Below are 23201 nucleotides of genomic sequence, written 5' to 3'. Positions count from 1 at the left end.
CCGGGATTTGGAGAGGGGGTGTTGAGCATAAAGTCTCTCTCTATGCTGATGACTTATTACTCTTTCTCTCATATCCGTCTACATCCTTACCTCTAATGTTTTCACTTCTTGACCAGTTTAGCCAGATCTCTGGCTATAAACTCAACTTACATAAGAGTGAACTTTTCCCAATTAATAAAGAAGCACAAGAACTAATATTTCGAGATCTCCCTTTTAAAGTAGTCCATAATCAATTTACTTATCTTGGAATTACAGTCACAAGGAAGTTTAAAGATCTCTTTCGTGAAAACTTTGTCAATCTTTCATATGCTACAAAACAGAGTCTGGTGCAATGGTCACCTCTATCTATGTCCTTGGTAGGTCGTATCAATGTTGTCAAAATGTATGTTCTCCCCAAATTTTTATACTTATTTCAATCTATCCCAATTTTTATTCCTAAATCTTTTTTTGATTCCTTAGACTCTATTATTTTGTCATATCTGTGGCAGAATAAGCGCTCTAGAATTAATAAAATCCACCTCCAAAAATCTAAAAAAGAGGGTGGCATGGCTTTACCTAACTTTCGCTTATATTACTGGGCAGCTAATATACGTTGTGCTGCTTTCTGGTCTTTCTCCCACGGTCAACCTGAGTGCCCTAACTGGGCGGCAATGGAGTTGAGCTCCACTAAAGAATTATCTATATCTGCACTTCTTGGCTCTGCACTCCCTAGCAGTCTGCCCAGATCAATAGCTAATCCTCTGGTTAGACACACTTTGCGTATATGGGCTCAGTTCAGGAAATGCTATGGTTTCCAGGGGTTTTCCATTTCTAGCCCTGTCGCACATAATCACCTTTTTTTACCTACCACGTTCGATTCAGCATTCCATGTTTGGTACAGGAAGGGCATTAGACATTTTGAAGATCTCTTCATTGATAACCGCTTCGCTTCTTTTCAACAGCTCTCTGTTAAGTTCAACCTGCCTAACGCTCACTTTTTCAGATATCTCCAAATCCGACACTTTACTGCTCCTTTAATTCCTAACTTTCCTGAAATGCCTGCGAAAAATGCTATGGACCTATTTCTCTCCATTAATCCACTAGGTAAAGGTTTAATTTCAATTATCCAAGATAAACTAGCAGCCTTACGACGGGCCCCTGTGGATAAAATTAAAATGGCCTGGGGGCAGGATTTAAATATCTCCTTATCCGAGGAGAGCTGGGACTCAGTTCTCAAATCGGTTAACTCAACCTCTCTTTGTGCTCGCCATTGTCTCTTACAGTTTAAGATTGTTCATAGAGCCCATATGTCTAAATCTAAACTATCTCGATTCTACCCTGGCATTAGTCCGCTCTGTGATAAATGCAAGAGGGGCGTGGCCTCTCTCATCCATATGTACTGGTTCTGTCCTAGCTTGGAGAAATTCTGGAAAGATGTCTTCACTACACTATCGGGTATTCTGAATCAGCACCTAGAACCTAACCCCTTAATTGCTCTGTTCGGTTTTTGGGGCGAGACAGATTTATGTCTGGGTCCGACCAAATGCCGAATACTATCCTTTGCCTCTCTCCTGGCGAGACGCTTGATCCTCCTTAGATGGAGAGATGTTGCCCCGCCCACACATGCGCAATGGCTTAACGACATTATGGCCTGCTTGGACCTCGAAAAAATTCATTATTCAGTTCTCAATTCGGATTTAAAGTTCCATAAGGACTGGGGGCCTTTTATCGAGTACTTTCATAACCTTCCTGTTGACTAGGGTTTTTTTTTCTTTTCGATCCCTTGCTTTCAGCTCCCTTTTTTTTCTGGTAGTAGGCATTATTATCCTCTGTTGCTAAGTGTATTCACAGTCTGGGAGTTTGACTGTCCGGACTTATACTCTCTATACTGTGTGGTGGTTGGTCTGGAGTTGTTGTTGTTTTTTTTCTTGTGTTGTGGGGCTTGGGGAGGACACTAAGCTCACTTGTCTTTAATTTAGGTGCTTTTTTGTTAAATTCTCTTCCTTTGTAGCATATTGTTATTGTATGCTTAACCTTGCTCTGTATTAATGCTCCTCATTGGGATTTGGGGTTTTTAATTTTGTAAAATGTTTTGAAAAACTAATAAAAAAATTTTTAAAAAAAGAAAAAGAATTAAAATGGTTGGCCTCCAGTAAGTCCCGCTTGCGGCGGATGGGGCAGAGGTGTTCAATGAAACAGTCCCTCAATTTGCGACAGGCCTCACCAGTGTAGAGGTGGCTGTGTTGGGGGCACTGGGCACAATAGGTGACTCCAGCAGAGTCGCAGGTAAAATGTTGCCTCGCCTGAAAGACTGCCTGGGGCCCTGAATGGAGGTGAAGGAGGAGATGAATGGGCAAGTGTAGCACTTTGGCTGCTTGCAAGGATAAATACTACGAAGGAGGTTGGTGGGGAGGGAGGAATGGACAAGGGAATCAGATCCCTGTGGAAAGTGGGGGGTGGGGAGGAGTGGGGGAGGTAAATATACGTTTAGTGGTGGGATCCCTTTGGAGATGGCAGAAGTTGTGGAGGATGATGTGTTGGATGCGGAGGCTGATGGGGTGGCAGGTAAGGACAAAACAAACTCTATCACTGTTAAGGTGGTGGGAAGATGTAGTGAGCGCAGATATTCAGGAAATGGAGGAGATGTGGGTAAGGGCAGCATCAACATTGGAGGGAGAAAAACCACGTTCTTTAAAGAAGGAGGAAATCTCTGATGTCCTGGAATGGAAAACTGTGTCATGGGAACAGATGTGGTGGAGATGAAGGAACTGAAAAGAGAATAGCATTTTTACAGGATGGGGTGAGAAGAAGTATGATTGAGATAACTCTGGGAATCAGATGGTTTATAAAAGATTGGTTGACAGTTTGTCTCCAGAGATAGAGACAGAGTTTGAGAAAGGGGAGGGAAGTGTCAGATGGAGCAAGTGAATTTAAGGGCAGGGTTAAAGGCAAAGTTGATGAAATTGATGAGCTCAGAGTGGGTGCATAAAGCAATGCCAATGCAGTCATCAATGTATTGGAGGAAGAGTTGGGGAGTATAACTGGGGAATGCATCAAACATGGACAGCAAAGAGACAAGCATACCCAAGGCCCATGAAGGTGCCAATGGCTACCCCATGAGTTTGGAGAAAGTGGGATGAGCTGAAGAGAAAATTGTTTAGGGTGAGAACCAGTTCTGCCTGATGGTGGAGGAGGGGAATTGGTTGGTTCTTTGTCAGGGAAGGAGCAGCAAGCCTTAAGGTGATGGGGGATAGAAGTGTATAGGGACTGGGCATCCATGGTGAAAGTGAAGACGTTATGGTCAGGCAGTTGAAAGTTACTGAGGAGATCAAGGGCATGAGAAGTGTCACAGATGTAGGTGGGAAGGGACTGAACCAAGGGGGATGGAGCGGTATTGAGATATGAGGACGTGGGCTCAGTGAGACAGGAGCAGGCACAGACAATGGGCCTACCCGGACAATCCAGTTTGTGGATCTTGGGTAGGAGGTAGAAGCGGGCAGTGTCGGACAAGGGAAGTATGAGTTTGGTGGCAGTGAATGGGAGTTCTCCAGAGTGGATGAGGTCAGTGATGGTGTTGGAGACAATTTTCTGATGGTCTGGAGTGGGGTCCTCTTTGAGGGATAGGTAGGAGGAAGTGTCTGAGGGTTGCTGCCTGGCCTCAGTAAGGTAGAGGTCAGTGCTGCACCTCACAACAGCACCCCCTTTGTCAGAGGGTTTGAAGGTAAGGTTGGGACTAGTGCAGAGAGTGAGTTCAGAGGAGGTAAGGTTGGAAGAGGAGAGAGGAGTGGTGTAGTATTAGTGTTAACTGGTGAAATTGCAACAATGTAGTGTAATATACCCAGTCTGTAATTAGTGCTGAGTGGCAGTTGAGAAAACAGCTTGCATTAGATTACAAAATGATAGAACAATTCAGTTCAAATTTTTCTTTGAAGTCATTACGTTGAGTCATTGTGTTTAATTTCCTTATGTGAGCAAATTCAAAGCCAACTCTTTCGCAGATGGATGGTTTGTAAAATGTGCTTCCATTTGGTTTTTAGTGGTAATTGTTCAACATTTCCCAAAGATATAATGCCTTAATGCAGCCTTTCAATTCATCTGCTTTATTGCTTCATGGAATTACAGGTAGCATTTAGCAAAAATTTCCAACTACCAATAAAATAACATCCCACATTAATTTATTGTTTTTAAGATCTTGCAGCATTTGTTCTAAATCTTTAATAGTTGTTTTCTGAGCCATTTTATATTCATTCCAGATAATGAGTTTACCATCTTTAAAATTTTTCTTACAGTTCCTGAACCATGTTGGATCTCCTCATTTGTCAAATTAGTCCTGGTCAAGGGTCTCGGCCTGAAACTCCTTATTCCTTTCTATAGAAGCTGACTGACCTGATTTCCTCCAGCATTTTGTGCATGTTACTCTGGATCTTTAGCATCTGCAGAATTTCTTGTGTCAAATTTAAAGGCAGCTTAAATCCCAAAATGTGGAGTATTTTTCTTTTGACAAGAGTGTTGAAGGCATCTGATGATGCCATGACCAGGTCAAAAATGTTTTGTCTTTGAAAATTAGCCAGAAATAGATATATAATAAATTATTTTCCTATTTTACCAGGAGCATCCAAAAATAAGATTCCTTGGTTATTGCAATAGCCTCCAAATAGTATCCATGGAATTCCTGTGGTATCTCACTAAACTTGATTCTTTCTCACAGATAGATGCATCTGACAAGTTTAAATTGCAGCTGATCCCCTGCAGAAACTTGCTGCACAAACTTTCATTTTCCTTTTGTGGTTTGGATACACCAGAATTAATTGGGTCAAGTCTATCCAAATATTTAGCATCTCAAATAGATCTGAAACAATTAATCAGTTTTGGAAGCAGAGTTAAGGTGGCGCTAAATGGCGACTCCTTTGCTTGCGTCTTCGGAAACAGCTCTATTTCCATCTTTTATCTTTCCCTTTCAGGGTTCTTTTGAAGACCCTGACCTGATGTTACATACAGAATTTGGTTCTTTGCGGGAATGGGACCTGTTCTCAGGGTTTCAGGACTGGCCGTTGTTGTTCAGCATGCCAAGGGTTTGGCCTGAGAGTCTTGCTCTTATTTGGAAACCTGAGATCTTGGGGTTCTGGAGACGGGCGGATCGAGGGTCAGTGTCTCGTCTGAGACTTGTGTGTCGTCAGGAAGGCCGGAAAATCTTTTGCTGTGGGCTCGAAGACCTGAGATCTTTGCGATCTGCAGGCACAGAGCTTGGAGAAGGCAATGAAACGGACTTTATAAACATTGTAAACCAGTGGGTTGTTGTTATGTCTCCTGCTCGCTGTGAAAATGGGGGACACCTCCCTCTCCCTTATTAGGGAGAGAGAGAGCCTCTGGTTTGTCAAATGCTGGATGAAATGCGATAGTCTTTGGGGTAACTGCAGGGTCTGTTTCTGCTATCGCCTAGCTCACACTTGTGCTCGGTAGTGAGTGTGCTTTTTTTTGCTGGGGAGGGGGAATCATTGCTTGCTGCCTCTTTTGCGCGGGAGGGGGGAGCTGGACGGGAGGACTTTGGGGTTCTCACATTTAACTGTGGTTCACTCTTTGGGGCACTTCTCTGATTTTGTGAATGTTTGTGAAGAAAAAGCATTTCAACATGTATATTGTATACATTTCTCTGACAATAAATTGGACCTTTGAACTTTCAATGGGGAAATTGAAAATTAATTCCACTCTGGGCTAATGAGCATCTCCTATGAGACCAGAGAAAACCATCAGATGCTGGAAATCCGAGAAACACTCAAAATGCAGGAGGAACTCAGCAGGCCAGGCAGCATCTATGGGGGGAGAAAAAGTACTGTCAATGTTTTGGGCTGAACCCTTCGGCAGGGTTTATGAGAGTATCTCGTATGAGAGTTTTAGAACAGCCACAAGTGCAGTGCACACCCTTATGCTGAACCTAACTTTACACGCAAAATTTCAGATTTCTAAGTTGTTTCATTGTTGAGCTATGCACAGGACATTGTATTTCCATAAGACTATTAAGACGTAGGAGCAGAATTAGGCCATTTAGCCCATCGAGTCTGTTCCACCATTCAATCATGGCTGATCCTTTTTTCTTCTCCTCATCCCCAGTTCCCAATGTTCTCCCTGTAGCCTTTGATGTCATGTCCAATCAAGAACCTATAATGAAGATTTCTTATTTTATTTCATTATAAATCTTAAGATTTTTCATCAGTTCTAGATACTCTTGATTTCAGATTCACCTTTTTCACTCATAACCAATATGCTTCAACTTGACCCATTGTTAAAGAAGAAAATAATGGAAGTATGCAAAGTTGTCTCAGTTGCATATCCATGTAAAACTTACTTTTGGCTGAACATGTAACAGGATAAGACTAAGCCTTAACCTGAGCAAATCTAATACTGCTAATTGACCATAAATATGTGCTTTCCTTTGAGAGTGATTGTTTCTCAGTAAAGGAAGCTGAAGTTAGTTCCTTTACCATTTTCTCTCTTCAGGGGTTTACAATGGAAGGCAACTAGATAAAATGGCTCTTGCTTCGTTCAATGAACATATAATCACAACCAAATCTGCTCTGAATGGACAAAGTCAAAATTCCAAAAAATAAAAAATATACAGTCCTTCATGGTTATCCTTTGATGTAGTTGGCAGTATTTCGCTTTTTCATGCCAATGTGTACATGCAGTGGAATCCAGTCACTTGGGCTATCGGTTAATTGGGGCAGCCACTTATTTGGGACAACTCTTAAAGAACAGAAACAAGTCGAGAAAATAGCCGGGATTCCCTTTGTTTATTTGGGCACTAAGCCCCTTAATTGGAACAGTGAACTGCTGAATAATTTCTATCTAGAGTCAGTTGCATGCATGTCATGTAACTGTTAGCCACTACACTGTGCTCAGAGTGAAGTTTTAAAATAGCACTAGTTGTGCGTGTTTGTGTTCAAAACAGTGATTTTTTTCACTGATAGTTGGCAAGAAATAGGCAGTAAGATAATTCAGAACTATTTTTCTCAGTATGGTTTCAAGCATTCAGGCTTGGAGATGCTAGAAATGGCCAGGAGTGAAAATGAAATGTTTTTTTCAGATTCAGTTTATTGTCATTTAAAAACCATAAATGCAATGCAGTTAAAAAATGAGACAACGTTCCCCCAGAATGATATCACAAAAGCATATGACAAAACAGACTACACCAGAAAATCCACGTAACGTTTGGCAATCCCCAATCCAGAGTCCGGAGAGGCTGCTGCGTATTAATATCGCGGTACCGTCTAGCGTGTTCCCGGAAAGGAGCTCCAAATCAACCAGACAAAAACTAAAAACAAGACCAAAAACTAAAGCTACAAGACCTGCACAAAACCACATAATTACAACTGTGCAAACAGTAGCATAATTGATAAAAAAACAGACTATGGGCACAGTAAAAATAGTCCAAGATGGACTGTAAGTTCAAAAGAAATCACCACAGTTTCCACAAGTCCCCATGGTCCCGACAAACTCGTCATCCCACGCCGGCGACAGAAGGGAGTACCCCCGCTATGGACTTCCAAGGCGCCGCCCGACTCAGCCTCGCAGATGCAGCACACAATGGAAGCTCCGTCAAAACCAGCCTCACAGACGCAGCACACACCGAAAGCGACCTGAATCTGTCGAAAGGACTTTTACTTTTACCTCTTCAAGTTAGGAACTATGAAGAATTTGAAGGTATCAACAATCATTTTGAGCGTTACAATGAAACTGAAGACTTGGAGGATGCAGTCATCAAAAGCATTGTATGAGTGCAGTCCATTATCTGCTCTAAGTGTTTGTTGATTTTGTTCCTTTGCAGTCAGTCAAAAGAACACGGGAGCATACACTGGATTAATTCCACCATCAATAACTATTAGGAACTAATAGACAGTTTTATGATAATGTAGTTTTGGTAGTGTTCTAATTTGTTTGGTATTTCATTCAAATATATAATTTGTTACTCAGTCAAATGGTCATTTGTCTTTTTTGTATCTTTTCAACTATTTCCATGAAACTTTGGCTAATTAGACCAGCTTGAAAAAGCTTACATATACAGTCGGTCCTCCTTATCCGTGGATTCCGCATGCGCGGATTCTACCAACTGCGGATCGGGAAACCCGGAAGTTCTCTTCAGCACTCGTTGTTTGAGCATGTACAGACTACTTTTTTCTTGTCATTATTCCCTAAACAATACAGTATAACAACTATTTACATAGCATTTACATTGTATTAGGTATTATAAGTAATCTAGAAATGACTTAAAAGTACAGGCAGTCCCCGGGTTATGAATGAGTTCCATTCCTGAGTCCCTCTTTAAGTCGGATTTGAAGTCGGAACAGGTACATCCGGTATTATTTAGCACCAGTTAGTCAAACATTTTTCTTAGTATATAGTATATATTTTACTTTCCTATGCATATAAAACACTTAAGAAACATACGTATTCCAATAATTGGACCACTGCGTTGCTTAGTAATAATTGTAGCTTTCATTGGGGCAGGGCCTTTCACATGCTCCATTAAAATTGTTCCGATCGTTGACCGATTGTAGTCTAACGCTTTTCCAATGACCGATGGCATTTCAGCTCTTTCCGATCGCTTTATTACTTCCACATTATTTTCAATTGTGATCATGATTATTTTCATGAACAGAAGCACTGCGGATTCAGAGCTACGCCGGGTCCTAAAGTCCACTGCACTGAACATGTTAAATTAAGTCTGGGGTTCCGCTGGGTCCTAAAGACCACCACACTGATTCAGGTTAAATAAGGGACTTGAGCATCCGCGATTTTTGGTATCTGCGGGGGGTCTCGTTACCAATCCCTCGCGGATAAGGAGGGCAGACTGTAATGATAGGACTTTCCAAAATGCGGGCATGGAATGGCACAGTAAGCACTCTCGATGGTAGTATATCAGTGGTCCAGTGTGCTGGCTTGTCTGGTTCCACATTGATATGTGAACCCTCGCGAAGTGTCAGGTCTGGATGGAATACCTGGTAGGGCTTTGAAAACCTGTGCAACCAACTGGCAGCGATGGTTAAAGACATTTTCAGTCTCTCATTGCTACAGTCAGAAGTTCCCACCTGCTTCAAAAGGACAACAGTAATACCAGTGCCCAAGAAGAGCAGGGTGACCTGCCTTAATGACTTTCATCCAGTAGCACTCACATCTACAGCGATGAAATGCTTTGAGAGGCTGGTCATGGCTAAAAACAACTTCTGCTTCAGCAAGGACCTGAAGTCACTGCAATTTGCCTATCGCCACAATAGGTCTGCAATAGATGCAATCCCATTGGCTCTTCACTGGGCCTTGGATCACCTGGCCAATATTAATAGTCACATCAGGCTGCTGTTCATTGACAACAGCTCAGCTTTTGACACAATCCTCCAGTTCTGATCAAAATGTTCCAAAACTTGGGTCACTGCACCTCCTCTGCAACTAGTGACTTCCTTACCAGAAAAGCAGTCTGTGGGGATTGGAAATAACATCTCCACCTCACTGATAATCAATACTGGTGCACCTTAAGGGTGTGTGCTTAGCCTAGTGCTGTACTTTCTCTACAACCATGACTAGCTGGGCACAGCTCAAATGCCATCTGCACATTTGCTGATAATATAACTATTGTTGGCAGCATCAGTCCTTATTGATGGATCAGAAGTGGAAAGGGTGAATAATTTCAAATTCCTGGGTTCAGCCAGGAATCTGAGGATCTATCCTGGGTCCAACATATCAATGCAGTACCAAGGAAGGCAGCCATATTTCATTTAGGAGTTTGAGGAGATTTGGTATTTCATCAAAGACACTCTCAAGTTTCTACAGATGTGTGGTGAAGAGCATCCTAACCGGCTGCATCACCGTTGGGGGGGGGGGGTGCATTGCACAGGATCAAAATAAGCTGCAGAAAGTTATGAACTCAGTCAACTCCATTATGGGTGGTAGTTTTCCCAGAATCTAGGACATCTTCAAGGAGTGATGCCTCAAAAATGCCACTTCCATCATTAAGGACCCCCATCACCCAGGACATTGTTACCATCAGGAGAGAGGTACAGGAGCCTGAAGGCACACACTTAGCAATTCAGGAACCGCTTCTTCCCCTCTGCCATCTGATTTCTGAACAAACATTGAACCCTGAACACTATCTCACTTTTTGCACTACTTATTTCATTTAATTATATATATATATATATATATTTACTGTGATTTAGTTTTTATTATTATGTGGTACTGCTACATAATAAATTTTACGACACATGCTGGTGATAGTAAACCTGATTCTGATTTGGGGCAGCTGCTTAATTGGGCCAAAATGGGCTGGTCCTGATGTGTCCCAGTTAACCGGGACCCACTGTATATATTGTTGCGTGAATGAAATCATCGGAGAGAGTTACTGGTAGATACAAAGCAGCTTCTTTATTCGACGAAATAAGGTACATCAGGCATCATAAGGAGATGTTTTCGGTGAAAGGGTCTGCTGGCCCAAAGTGAGGCTCAATATTTTAGGTGCCAAACATCAAAGGACAATTCCATAGTTACAAAGTATAGACAATGCTTTCTTTTGAAACTACATACAAATTTCACACCTTCTGATTTGCATCCATACCACAGACGCCAGCATCGTCTGGACTGGGATTCACGGCTTTTAGGAATGCAAACTAAATCCACGATACATTGTCAGGGAACAGAAGACCGGTAGCCAAAGCCATTTGCTAAATGTAAATGACCTAAACCCAAAAATCACTCTAACATATATTCCTTAGTGTACACTTTTAATTCAAAGTTAACTAATTCAGATTTTAAACTCTTAAGTTTACATATTTGTTAAATTCAGATATTGTAGAATTAAAATACTTTAATTGAAGATTGGCGAAATTGTCTGGTATGGACTGGAGTTAACTAGTAAAATTACAGTGGTTGTGCATATAAAAGCCAGACAACAATCGCAACCAGACATTTCTGTTGATGCTCATGAGCAAATAGTTAATGTTATTCAAACATTTCAAGCAAGATGCTGGAGGATTACTTTCAAAGCAACTATGGTCTCTTCACAAGTTGGTTTTATTAGATGAGGTGGGAGGAAGAAACCATATCTTCCAGTATCACGAAGTTCAAAAGTAAACGAATATTTAATGCCCAAGTCGTAAGCCCAGTCATCCGAAGATCCACTGGTTAAATCTGTAACGATGATGAGAAAGAGATTTAGAGATCTAGTTTGGATTTTTTCATTTGCATGCCATTTCTTGTTAACTAGCCCTAGTAGAGGATCATCTTACAGATCAATAAATTCATGCAGTAGTTAGTAAGTCACATAAGACCCAGGTTCACTTCACAGTTCGTGTTACGTTAATAAACTTGGCTGCAGGAACTATGGAGGTATGATAAGTGACCTCTGCTGTAATGCTAGGATTATAGAAATTGACTCTTAATGTAGATTGAGTGTGAAAGATGGACCCTAGTACAAAAAGATGGACTTTTGACCATCACAATCTACCTTGTTATGATTTTGCACATTACTGTTTACCTGCATTTTCTCTGTAGCTGCTATACTTTATCCTGCATTCTGTTACTGTTTTACCTTGTTCTACCTCAATACAGTATGAATGAACTGAATGCATGAGGAGCTTCATAGCTCAATACATGTGATGATAAACCAGTTCCACTGCATTCCAATTCTTGTGAGCCAGGAGCCAGAAAGTATGGTCAAAGGATTACAGGACAGGTTATTATTTAGTCTGCCCATGAGTCTTACTGTAAGTCAGCTTTAATTTATAAAGAGTAAATCATTTCAAATGTGCTTAGTTTTTTTTTGAGGAAGTAACTTAAGTTGTGTCTCTACTCATTGGAATGGCTGATAGGCATTCTGCAAGGTTGCACAGAAGGGATGTAGCTGAAATTAAAGGTCATGGAATTGAAGACAGCTAGAGATTATTTAGGTGGTAGGGATAATTGGTGTGTTCTCAGATTGTGATATCCCAAAAGGATTTGTTCTGGTGCTTCAATGTTTACAGTGATGTGGAAAAAATAGATTTAGTGAGTGCTGTAGGATGAATCATTTAATCACAAAGTCATTGATAAAGTGTGGATAGAGTAAAAAAAAAGATTCAGATACTTTTTTAAAAAAAAAGGAAAACAGATTTTTAAAATATGTACAAATATTATAACCACAAGATGTCAAATGGTTTCCTCCAATTTATCTTATCAATACCTTTTTCAAAAAAAGATTTTCAAACAAGTAATCCCTTAATCTTCTAAAGTTAATTGTATATGAACTAATAATTGTAAGATTGTCTTGTGCTTTAATCCTTGAGATCCTGATGATAGTTACACAGATTGACCTCTTAACAGCACTACTAATAATAGTAGTAATAATAATAGTAACAATAATAATACTAATAATAGATTTGAAACTATCAGGCAACACACACAAAATGCTGGTGGAACACAGCAGGCCGGGCAGCATCTATAAGGAGAAGCACTGTCGACGAAGGACAGTCCTGACGAAGGGTCTTGGCCCGAAACGTCGACAGTGCTTCTCCTATAGATGCTGCCCGGCCTGCTGTGTTCCACCAGCATTTTGTGTGTGTTGCTTGAACTTCCAGCATCTGCAGATTTCCTCGTGTTTGCTTTTGAAACTATCAGATTGCTTTGTCAATAGAAACCCTGCTGGCACCTCCCAAACTAGCTCCTGAAGCTACATAGCAATAATGCATCCCTGTAGCAGCAAAGGATGGTTTTTCAGACAATATTACTTATTATATTGAAATTATCACTTCATTGGGAACTTGGCTTAAGGCTATCTGGCTTCCTATAGCAGATCTGAAGCACCAGAAGAAAATTATGACATAATTTGAATACATGCTAATGATACCCAAACTGTTTCCTGCAACCTAAATGATCTGTAATTGTCATCAATACCATGAGAGGTTTAATTTTATTTCTAAATAGCAAAGTTTAGAAATCAGCATTGTCAGTTATCATTCATTTTCTCTGTGATAAAGTCATGCTGTACACAAAACGTTAATGAACTGTCCAGAACATTATTTTTTAATTAAGAAAATGAGAGATTTACCATAAGAAGATGTGTTTCATTAAAAGTGTATATATACATGAACTTAATCATTATCAATTTAAGCATGGGTACTAAAGAATGAAATTAAAATACTACATGCTGATAAAAGAATCTCAGGGTTGGATGTTGTGACATATTTGTACTCTGATAATAAATTTACTTTTAACTTTGAACGAAGTTTTCAAAATTGATCTGACCTCCTGTCTAGGTGTATCAACGTGTCTGAATATGCTTTATTTTCTTTGTGGTGCATTATGATAAATTATCATGACTAAAGTTGCTGTGATTTAAAAAAAATAGATTTAGTATGATTGACATTAAATTGTTCTAATCTGCAATGCACATCTTGTAAAGAAACTGGATGTAAATTCAATGGATAGTTTCATTGGGACTGGAAAGGAAGAGAGAAGATACCAGAATAAGAAGGTGGAGGGAGAGGAAGGACAGTCTAGAAGGTGGTAGGTCATCGAGGGGGGAATAAAGTAAAAAGCTGGGAGATGAGAAGTGGAAAAGATAAAGGAGTAGAGAAGAAGGAATCAGATGAGAGAGGAGAGTGAATCATGGCAGAAAGGGAAGGAGGAGGAGCACCGGGGGAAGATGAAGGCAGAGTGGGGAATTGAAGAAGAGTGCAGGGGGAGGGGAAAATTTACCAGAAATTGGAGAAATCGAGTTCACGTCTCTACCCAGATGGAATATGAGGTGTTGCTCCTCTAACCAGAGAGTGGCAGAAGAATAGGCCATGGACCACCAACATGTCAGAACAGGATTAGAGATAGGAATTAAAATGGTTGGCCACCAAGAAATCCTGCATTTTTGCAGATGGAGCAGAGCAGGTCCCCAAACCACGTCGGGTTTCACCAATATGGATGATGCTGCATCGGGAGGACCGGATATAGTAGACGGCCCTAACAGTCTGACAGGTAAGGTGTTGCCTCACCTGGGAGGACTGAATGCAGGTGAGAGAGGAGGTGAATGGCCACTTCTGCCACTTGCAGAGATCAGTGCCGGGAGGGAGATTAATGGGGAGAGACGGATGGAAAAGGGGATCTTGGAGTGAGAGGTACCTGTGGAAAGCAGAGTGAGCAGGAGGTGGAGTTGTGTTTGATGCAGAAAGTGGGGTGGGGGGAGGCACCATGACTCTGCGGGGATCACTCCTTATGTGCCTTCCTCTTCTGCCACATTGAGGCCACTCTGTTTATCACCTCCCCAGTGCCCTCCCATGGTTCACTGTCCTCTCGTATCCGATTCCTCCTCCTCCAGCCTTCTACCTTTCCCACTTATCACTTCCCAGCTTCTTACTTCACCCCCTTCCCTACCCACCTGGCTTCACCTATCACCTTCAAGCCTGTCCTCCTTCCTCTCCCCCACCACCTTATTCTGGCATCTGGCCCGAAACATCAACTCTGTATTCATCTCTAGAGATGCTGCCTGACCTGCTGAGTTCCTCCAGCATTTTGTGTGTGTTGCTCTGGATTTCCAGCGTCTGCAGAATCTCTTGTGTTTATGTAGCTGGTAACAGGAATTATTTGTTCCTCATCCCTTAGTCATAGGGGACCACACCACACCACAGCACAGAAACAGGTCTTTCAGCACATCTAGTCCATTCCAAACTCTTATTCAGCCTAGTCCCATCAGACCTCCATACATGTACCTACCCAAGCTTCTCTTAACTGCTGCTGTCGAACCCGCATCTGCCACCTCCGCTGGCAGCTCATTCCACACTCACACTGCCCTCCGAGTGCAGAAGAAACTCTCAGTTTCCTCTAAAATACTTAAGTTATGACCTCCCGTTCTAGACCCGCCCATCTTCCATGGAAATAGTCTGCTTGCATTTACCCTACCTATATCCTTTATAAGCTTGGATATGTCTATCAAATCTCCGCTCGTTCTCCTACACTCCAGGGAATAAAGAGAGAAATGTACAGGGCAGTAGGAAGGTTGCATGTGAGCATAACTAACTGGATGTCCATAGACTGCAACTGTGAGCAGAAAGGTCCTCAGTGTATAATGGGAATCCAACAATGTATTGTGTATTGATTCTGAAATCATTACTGTCAATTGTTCTATGTGATTTAGCTAACTTTGGAAATATAACAGCCATACTCACAGATCAATTCAGCTGACTGTCCATGGCTGTATCTGGTCCCATGCAGTTTCATTAGAGCACTGGCAGCCTTCCCTGTTAAGTAATACTAAAGAAGAGAGATTATGAGTACCAATTGACAACAAATCAATGTCTGTCCCTCCATATATGTACTTAAGCAATTTTACAAACACGAGAAAATCTGCAGATGCTGTAAATCCAGAGCAACACACACAAAACACTGGAGGAACTCAGCAGGCCAGGCAGCATCCATGGAAAAGTGTAGAACCATAGAAACATAGAAAATCTCCAGGCCCTTTGGCCCACAAAGTTGTGCTGAACATGCCCCTACCTCAGAAATTACTCGGCTTACCTACAGCCCTCTATTTTACTAAGCTCCATGTACCTATCTAAAAGCCTCTTAAAAGACCCTATTGTATCTGCCTCCACTACCGTTGCCGGCAGCCCATTCCACGCACTCACCACTCTCTGAGTAAAAAAACTTACCCCTGACATCTCCTCTGTACCTACTCCCCAGCACCTTAAACCTGTGTCCTCTTGTGGCAACCATTTCAGCCCTGGGAAAAAGCCTCTGACTATCCACACGATCAATGCCTCTCATCATCTTGTACACCTCTATCAGGTCACCTCTCATCTTTCGTCGCTCCAAGGAGAAAAGGCCGAGTTCACTCAACCTATTCTCATTAGGCATGCTCCCCAATCCAGGCAATATCCTTGTAAATCTTTTCTGCACCCTTTCTATGGCTTCCACATCCTTCCTGTAGTGAGGCGACCAGAACTGAGCACAGTACTCCAAGTGGGGTCTGACCAGGGTCCTGTATAGCTGCGACATTAACTCTCGGCTCCTAAATTCAATTCCACGATTGATGAAGGCCAATACACCATACACCTTCTTAACCACAGTCAACCTGCGCAGCTGCTTTGAGGGTCCTATGGACTCGGACCCCAAGATCCCTCTGTTCCTCCACACTGCCAAGAGAATATTATATTCTGCCATCATATTTGACCTACCAAAATGAACCACTTCACACTTATCTGGGTTGAACTCCATCTGCCACTTCTCAGCCCAGTTTTGCATCCTATCAATGTCCCACTGTAACCTCTGACAGCCCACCACACTATCCGTAACACTCCCAACCTTTGTGTCATCAGCAAATTTACTAACCCATCCCCCATCCCTCCACTTCCTCATCCAGGTCATTTATAAAAATCACAAAGAGTAAGGATCCTAGAACAGATCCCTGAGGCACACCACTGGTCACCGACCTCCATGCAGAATATGACCCATTTACAACCACTCTTTGTCTTTTGTGGGCAAGCCAGTTCTGGATCCACAATGCAATGTCCCCTTGGATCCCATGCCTCCTTACTTTCTCACTAAGCCTTGCAAGGGGTACTTTATCAAATGCCTTGCTGAAATCCATATACACTACATCTACTGCTCTACCTTCTTCAATGTGTTTAGTCACGTCCTCAAAAAATTCAATCAGGTTCGTAAGGCACAACCTGTCCTTGACAAAGCCATGCTGACTACTCCTAATCATATTATGCCTCTCCAAATGTTCATAATTCCTGCCTCTCAGGATCTTCTCCATCAACTTACCAATCACTAAGGTAAGACTCACTGGTCTATAATTTCCTGGACTTTTGCTACTCCCTTTCTTGAATAGAAGAACAACATCCGTACCCTCCAATCCTCCGGAACCTCTCCCATCACCATTGATGATGCAAAGATCCTTGCCAGAGGCTCAGCAATCTCCTCCCTCACCTCCTACAGTAGCCTGGGGTACATCTCATCCAGTCCCAATGACTTATCCAACTTGATGCTTTGCAAAAGCTCCAGCACATCCTCTTTCTTAATATCTACATGCTCAAGCTTTTCAGTCTGCTGCAAATCATCACTACAATCACCAAGATCCTTTTCCATAGTGAATACTGAAGTAAAGTATTCATTAAGTACCTCTGCTATTTCCTCCGGTTCCATACACACTTTCCCACCGTCACACTTGATAGGTCCTAGTCTTTCACGTCTTATCCTCTTTCTCTTCACATACTTGTAGAATGCCTTGGGGTTTTCCTTAATTTTGCCCACCAAGGCTTTCTCATGTCCCCTTCTGGCTCTCCTAATTTCCTTTTTAAGCTCCTTCCTGCTAGCCTTATAATCTTCTAGATCTCTAACATTACCCAGCTCTCTGAACCTTTTGTAAGCTTTTCTTCTTGACTAGATTTATTACAGCCTTTGTACACCATGGTTCCTGTACCCTACCATAACTTCCCTGTCTCATTGGAACGTACCTATACAGAACTCTACACAAATATCCCCTGAACATTTGCCACATTTCTTTCGTACTTTTCCCTGAGAACATCTGTTTCCAATTTAAGCTTCCAATTTCCTGCCTGATAGCCTCATAATTCCCCTTACTCCAATTAAATGCTTTTCTAACTTGTTTGTTCCTATCTCTCTCCAATGCTATTGAAAGGAAAATAGAATTATGATCACTATCTCCAAAATGCTCTCCCACTGTGAGATCTGACACCTGACCAGGTTCATTTCCTGATACCAAATCAAGTACAGCCTCTCCTCTTGTATGCTTATCTACATATTGTGTCAAGAAACCTTCCTGAACTCACCTAACAAGCTTCACCCCATTTAAACCTCTTGCTCTAGGGAGATGCCAATCGATATTTGGGAAATTAAAATCTCCCATCACGACAACTCTGTTATTATTACACCTTTCCAGGATCTGTTTCCCTATCTGCTCCTCGATATCCCTGTTACTATTGGGCGACCTATAAAGAACGGCCAGTAAAGTTATTGACCCCTTTCTGTTCCTAACCTCCACCCACAGAGACTCCGTGTACAATCCTTCCACCTTTTCTGCAGCTGTGACACTATCTCTGATCAACAGTGCCACACCCCCATCTCTTTTGCCTCCCTCCCTGTCCTTTCTGAAACATCTAAAACCTGGCACTTGAAGTAACCAATCCTGTCCCTGAGCCATCTAAGTCTCTGTAATGGCCACCACATCATATCTCCAAGTATTGATCCACGCTCTAAGCTCATCTGCTTTGTTCACAACACTCCTCGCATTAAGATAGACACATCTCAAGCCTTCGGTCTGAGCGTGTCCCTTCTCTATCACCTGCCTATCCTTCTTCTTGCACTGTCTACAAGCTTTCTCTATTTGTGAGCTAACCTCCTCTTCCCTGGTCTCTTCAGTTTGGTTCCCACCCCCCAACAATTCTAGTTTAAATTCTTCCCAGTAGCCTTAGCAAACCTCCCCGCCAGGATATTGGTCCCCCTGGGATTCAAATGCAACCTGTCCTTTTTGTACATGTCACACCTACCCCAAAAGAGGTCCCAATGATCTAGAAATCTGAATCCCTGTCCCCTGCTCCAATCTCTCATCCATGCATTCATCCTCCACATCATTCTATTCCTATTCTCACTGTCGCATGGCACAGGCAGTAATCACGGGATTACTAACTTTGCAGTCCTGCTTCTCAACTTCCTTCCTAACTCCCTGTAGTCCTTTTTCAGGACCTCTTCCCTTTTCCTACCTATGTCATTGGTACCAATATGTACCATGACCTCTGGCTGTTCTCCCTCCACCGCAGGATATCTTGGACGCGATCTGAAACATCCCGGACCCTGGCACCTGGGAGGCAAACTACCATCTGAGTTTCTTTCCTGTGTACACAGAATCGCCTGTCTGACTCCCTACCTAAAGAGTCCCCTATCACTACTGCCTTCCTCTTCCCTTCCCTACCCTTCTGAGCCACAGGTCCAGACCCTGTGCCAGAGGCATGGCCACTGCTGCTTCCCCCAGGTAGGCTGTTCCCCCCCCCCCCAACAGTACTCAAACAAGAGTACTTATTGTCAAGGGGTACAGCCACAGGGGTACTCTCTAGTATCTGACTCTTCCCCTTCCCTCTCCTGACTGTTACCCACTTATCTGTCTCCCGTGGCCCCGGTGTGACCACCTGCCTGTAACTCCTCTCTGTCACCTCCTCACTCTCCCTGACCAGACGAAGGTCTTTGAGCTGCATCTCCAGTTCCCTAACGCGGTCCCTTAGGAGCTGCAACTTGACACACTGAGTGAAGATACGGCCGTCCGGGAGGCTGGGAGACTCCAGGACCTCCCACATCTGACACTGAGCACAGAAAACTGGCCTCACACATATACTTCCTACTTCGCCTCGTCCCATTACCGCCTAAGTCCGTTGAGCCAAAGCCCTACCACTCTTCTGCCTCTCACTCCGCTACCCGCTCCGATGCTGCCCGCTGGATATGGTGGTCCTCTTTTCAAACGTTTCGCGCTCTACTGGCTGATGTGACGTGCCTGCGCAGTCTCACCTCTCTTTAACCCGAGTAGTAAAAAACTCCCTTCGCTTCGAAAAATCAGCAGTTCACTCACAGCCTTCCTGCTCCGGATTAAAAACCGTTGAAGTAACAGTTGGCGTTTTGGGCTGAGACCCTTCATCAGGACTGGAAAGGGACAGGAGGCGTCTGGAGGGAGGGGAGGAAGAAGCAGAAGGTGGTAGGTGACAGGTGAAACTGGGAGGGGTGAAGTAAAGAGTTGGGAAGTCAATTGGTGAAGGAGATACAGGACTGGAGAAGGAGAATCTGACGGGAGGACAGAGACCATGGAAGAAAGGGAAGGAGGAGGAGCTCCAGAGGGAGGTGATGGGTAGGTAAGGTGAGAGGGAACCAGGAATGGGGAACGGTGAAGGAGATGGGGGCAATTACCTTAAGCTCAGGGAATCGATGTTCTTGCCATCAGGTTGGAGGCTATCCCGGACGGAATAGAAGGTGTTGCTCCTCCAACCTGAGTGTGGCCTCATCGTGGTAGTAGAGGAGGCCATGAACTGACATGCCGGAATGGGAAATAGAATTGAAATGAGTGGCTACTGGGAGATGTGCTTTTTCTGCTAGGTGCTTAGTGAAGCGTCCCCTCAGTCTACGTGGGGTCTCACCGATATACAGGAGACCACACTAGATACAGTAGATGACCTCAACAGACTCGCAGGTGAAATGTTGCCTCACCTGGAAGGACTGTTTGGAGCTATGAGTGGTAGTGAGGGAGGTGGTGTAGGAACAGGTGTGGCACTTGTTCTGCTTCCAGGGGGGAGATCAGTAGGGAGGGACAAGTGGACAAGGGAGTCATGTAGGGAGATGAAAGAAGTTACAGAGAATTATGTGCTGGTCACGAAGGCTAGTGGGGTGGTAGGTGAGGTTAAGAGGAACCCTATCCTTGGTGCGGAGGCAGGAGGATTGGTTAAGGGAAGACGTGCTTGAAATGGAAGAGATGCGGTTGAGGGCAGCATTGATCATGGAAGAAGGGAAGCCCCTTTCTTTGAAGAAGGAGGACACTTCAGTAGTTCTGGAATGAAAAGCCTCATCCTGGGAGCAGATGTGGTGGAGTCAGATGAACTTAGAGAAAGTCCTGATGAAGGGTCTCGGCCCGCAACGTCGACAGCGCTTCTCCCTATAGATGCTGCCTGGCCTGCTGTGTTCCACCAGCATTTTGTGTGTGTTGTTTGAATTTCCAGCATCTGCAGATTTTCTTGTGTTTACTTAGAGAAAGGGATGGTGTTTTTATAAGTGGCATGGTGGGAAGAGGTATAGCGCAAGTAGCTGTGAGATCAGTAGGTTTATAAAAGGTATCTCTCCAGAGATAGACAGAGAGATCGAGAAAGTGGAGGGAAGTGTCGGAAATGGACCAAATAAATTTGAGGCCAGGTTGGAAGTTGAAGGCAGGGCTGATGAAGTTGACTAGTTCAGCATGGGTGCAGGAAGCAGCACCAATGGAGTCATCGAAGTAATGTAGGAAGAGTTGGGGAGCGATAATGAATGCTTGGAACATAGACTATTCCACGTAGCCAACAAAAAGGCAGGCATAATTGAGACCCGTGCAAGTGCACACGGTTACACCTTTGGTTTGGAGGAGCCAAATGAGAAATTATTGAGAGTGAGGACCAGTTCCGCCTGATGGAGGAGAGTGGTGGTGGAGGGGAACAGGTTGGGTCTGGTATTGGGAAAGAAGTGGAGGGCTTTAAGACCCTTCTAATGAGGGATGGAGGTGTACAGGGACTGGACGTCTGTGTTGAAAATGAGATGATCTTGGCCAGGGAGCTTAAAGTCATTGAAAAGTCAGGAGCATGTGAAGTGTCGCAGATGTAGGAAGGAAGGGACTGACCTGGGGTATAAAACAGAGTCCAGGTATGCAGATACAAGTTTGGTGGGGCAGGAGCAAACAGAAACAATGGGTCTTTATGTATTTTTACAAGATTTGAGAAATTCCTTACCAATTCAGTATGATCCTTTGATCTGGACCTTTTATAGGAATATGGAAACAAAATCATTTGAGAGTACGAATGTATTGAAATATAGCTCTTGATGTGATCAGATCTCTGTCTAATGAAGGCAGCTACAGCTTTCACCTCTGGTTCTGACTCTGGGTATTGTCCACTGTATGTTTCACTGCATGGGTTTTTTGATGAACCCTGTTCTGTAAAGGGAGAATAACCAAAGTGAGCTGAAATCTGATAGCCCATCCTCCCAACAAACATGGAGGGTAGCAAATAATTGTCACGGTGAAGCTGAATTTATTTAAGCATTCTTTCCTCAGAGGAGTTACACAGACCCTGCCTAGTTGTATTATTGTAAATTAGAAGTACATATTTATCACTTTTATCATAGCTCTGTTTCAATAGGATAACCTGGTGTGAAATTATTTGTTGTCATGAAAACTGTATTTACTGGTGCAAGTTTTATTATATTTAGTGGTGTTTTAGATAAACGGACCTTGCAAATACGAACTTCTCAGTGTGCTACAGATCTAGTTTTTGAACCTCCTGCAAAGCAGCATTGACTGCATTTCATAGTTGCTTTATTGGGTTTAAACCTTCAGATAAAATGTACTGTATAAATACAAGTTCATGTGAATTCAGTTTTGTAGCTTGTGTCACCAGTTTGCAGAATAATATTTTGCTGAGGAAACACTCGTAAAGAAGTTGCATCAATATTTTTGCAGCAGCAATGGTCTTGTGGCTTTTGTCAGCAGATACGTTTTTCTTTGATTTTTCACCCAAGCTGCAATCTAACTTGCCTACTTTGAACTTAATGCCTCTACGAATAAAGGCAAGCATGTCATGTGCCTTCTTAACCACCCTTTCACCCACTTTCAGGGAGCTGTGAACTTAGACCCCAAGACCCCTCTGGTCATCAACACTGTTAAGGATCTTGCCCTAACAGTGTCTCTTTGCATTTGACCTACCAAAGCACCGCATTTCATACAGGTTAAACGCTGTCTGCCATTTCTCCACCCATATCTGAACTGATCCATAACCTGTAGTGTTCTTTGCCAGTCCTCTGTGCTATCCACACCACCACCAATCTTTGTATCATCTCTGAATTTACTAATCCACCCACCTACAGTACGTTCTCATTCAGGTCATTTATATACATTATAAACAGCAGAGGTCTCAGTACAGAGCACCAGTAATCACAGACCCCCAGCTAGAATAAGTCTTTGTATCTCCTTTGCAATTGCAGCACCAGGAAGAGAGCATGGCCTGGATAGTGGGGGTCCTTGATGATGGACGGCGTCTTCTTCTAAACTGATTCCTAAGCTCCGGAACCTGGGTCTTAGCACTCAGATCTGCAGCTGGATCTTCAACTTCCTCACAGACAGGACCCAGGCTGTAAAGATAGGGGACAAGCTCTCCTCTACAATCACTCTGAGCACCGGTGCCCCACAAGGCTGTGTACTCAGCCCCCTGCTGTACTCACTGTACACCCATGATTGTGTAGCCAAGTTTCCATCAAACTCAATATATAAGTTTGCTGATGACACCACAATTGTAGGCCGTATCTTGGGTAATGATGAGTTTGAGTACAGAGAGGAAATTAAGAACCTGGTGGCATGGTGCTAAGACAATAACCTATCCCTCAACGTCAGCAAGACGAAGGAATTGGTTATTGACTTCAGAAGGAGTAGCAGACCGCACAACCCCATCTACATCGGTGGTGCGCAGGTGGAACAGGTC

General features: G+C 43.1%; 1 protein-coding gene across 1 annotated transcript in view; it reads right to left on the bottom strand.

Moving 5' to 3' along the window:
- Positions 1-10728: 10728 nt before the first annotated feature.
- Positions 10729-23201, bottom strand: part of cpb2 (carboxypeptidase B2 (plasma)) — a 47496-nt gene continuing 35023 nt past the window's right edge. The window contains exons 9-11 of the mRNA XM_073045960.1: positions 21459-21661; positions 15153-15237; positions 10729-11151 (exon numbers count right to left, since the gene is read on the bottom strand). Coding sequence (XP_072902061.1) covers positions 10976-11151; positions 15153-15237; positions 21459-21661 — 464 coding nt within the window. The 3' untranslated portion in view covers positions 10729-10975. The remainder of the gene's footprint in view (positions 11152-15152; positions 15238-21458; positions 21662-23201) is intronic.

This window comes from Hemitrygon akajei, chromosome 5 (genome assembly GCF_048418815.1).
Source record: "Hemitrygon akajei chromosome 5, sHemAka1.3, whole genome shotgun sequence".
Classification (NCBI taxonomy): Eukaryota; Metazoa; Chordata; class Chondrichthyes; order Myliobatiformes; family Dasyatidae; genus Hemitrygon; species Hemitrygon akajei.
This window is presented reverse-complemented; position numbering and strand designations above follow the sequence as displayed.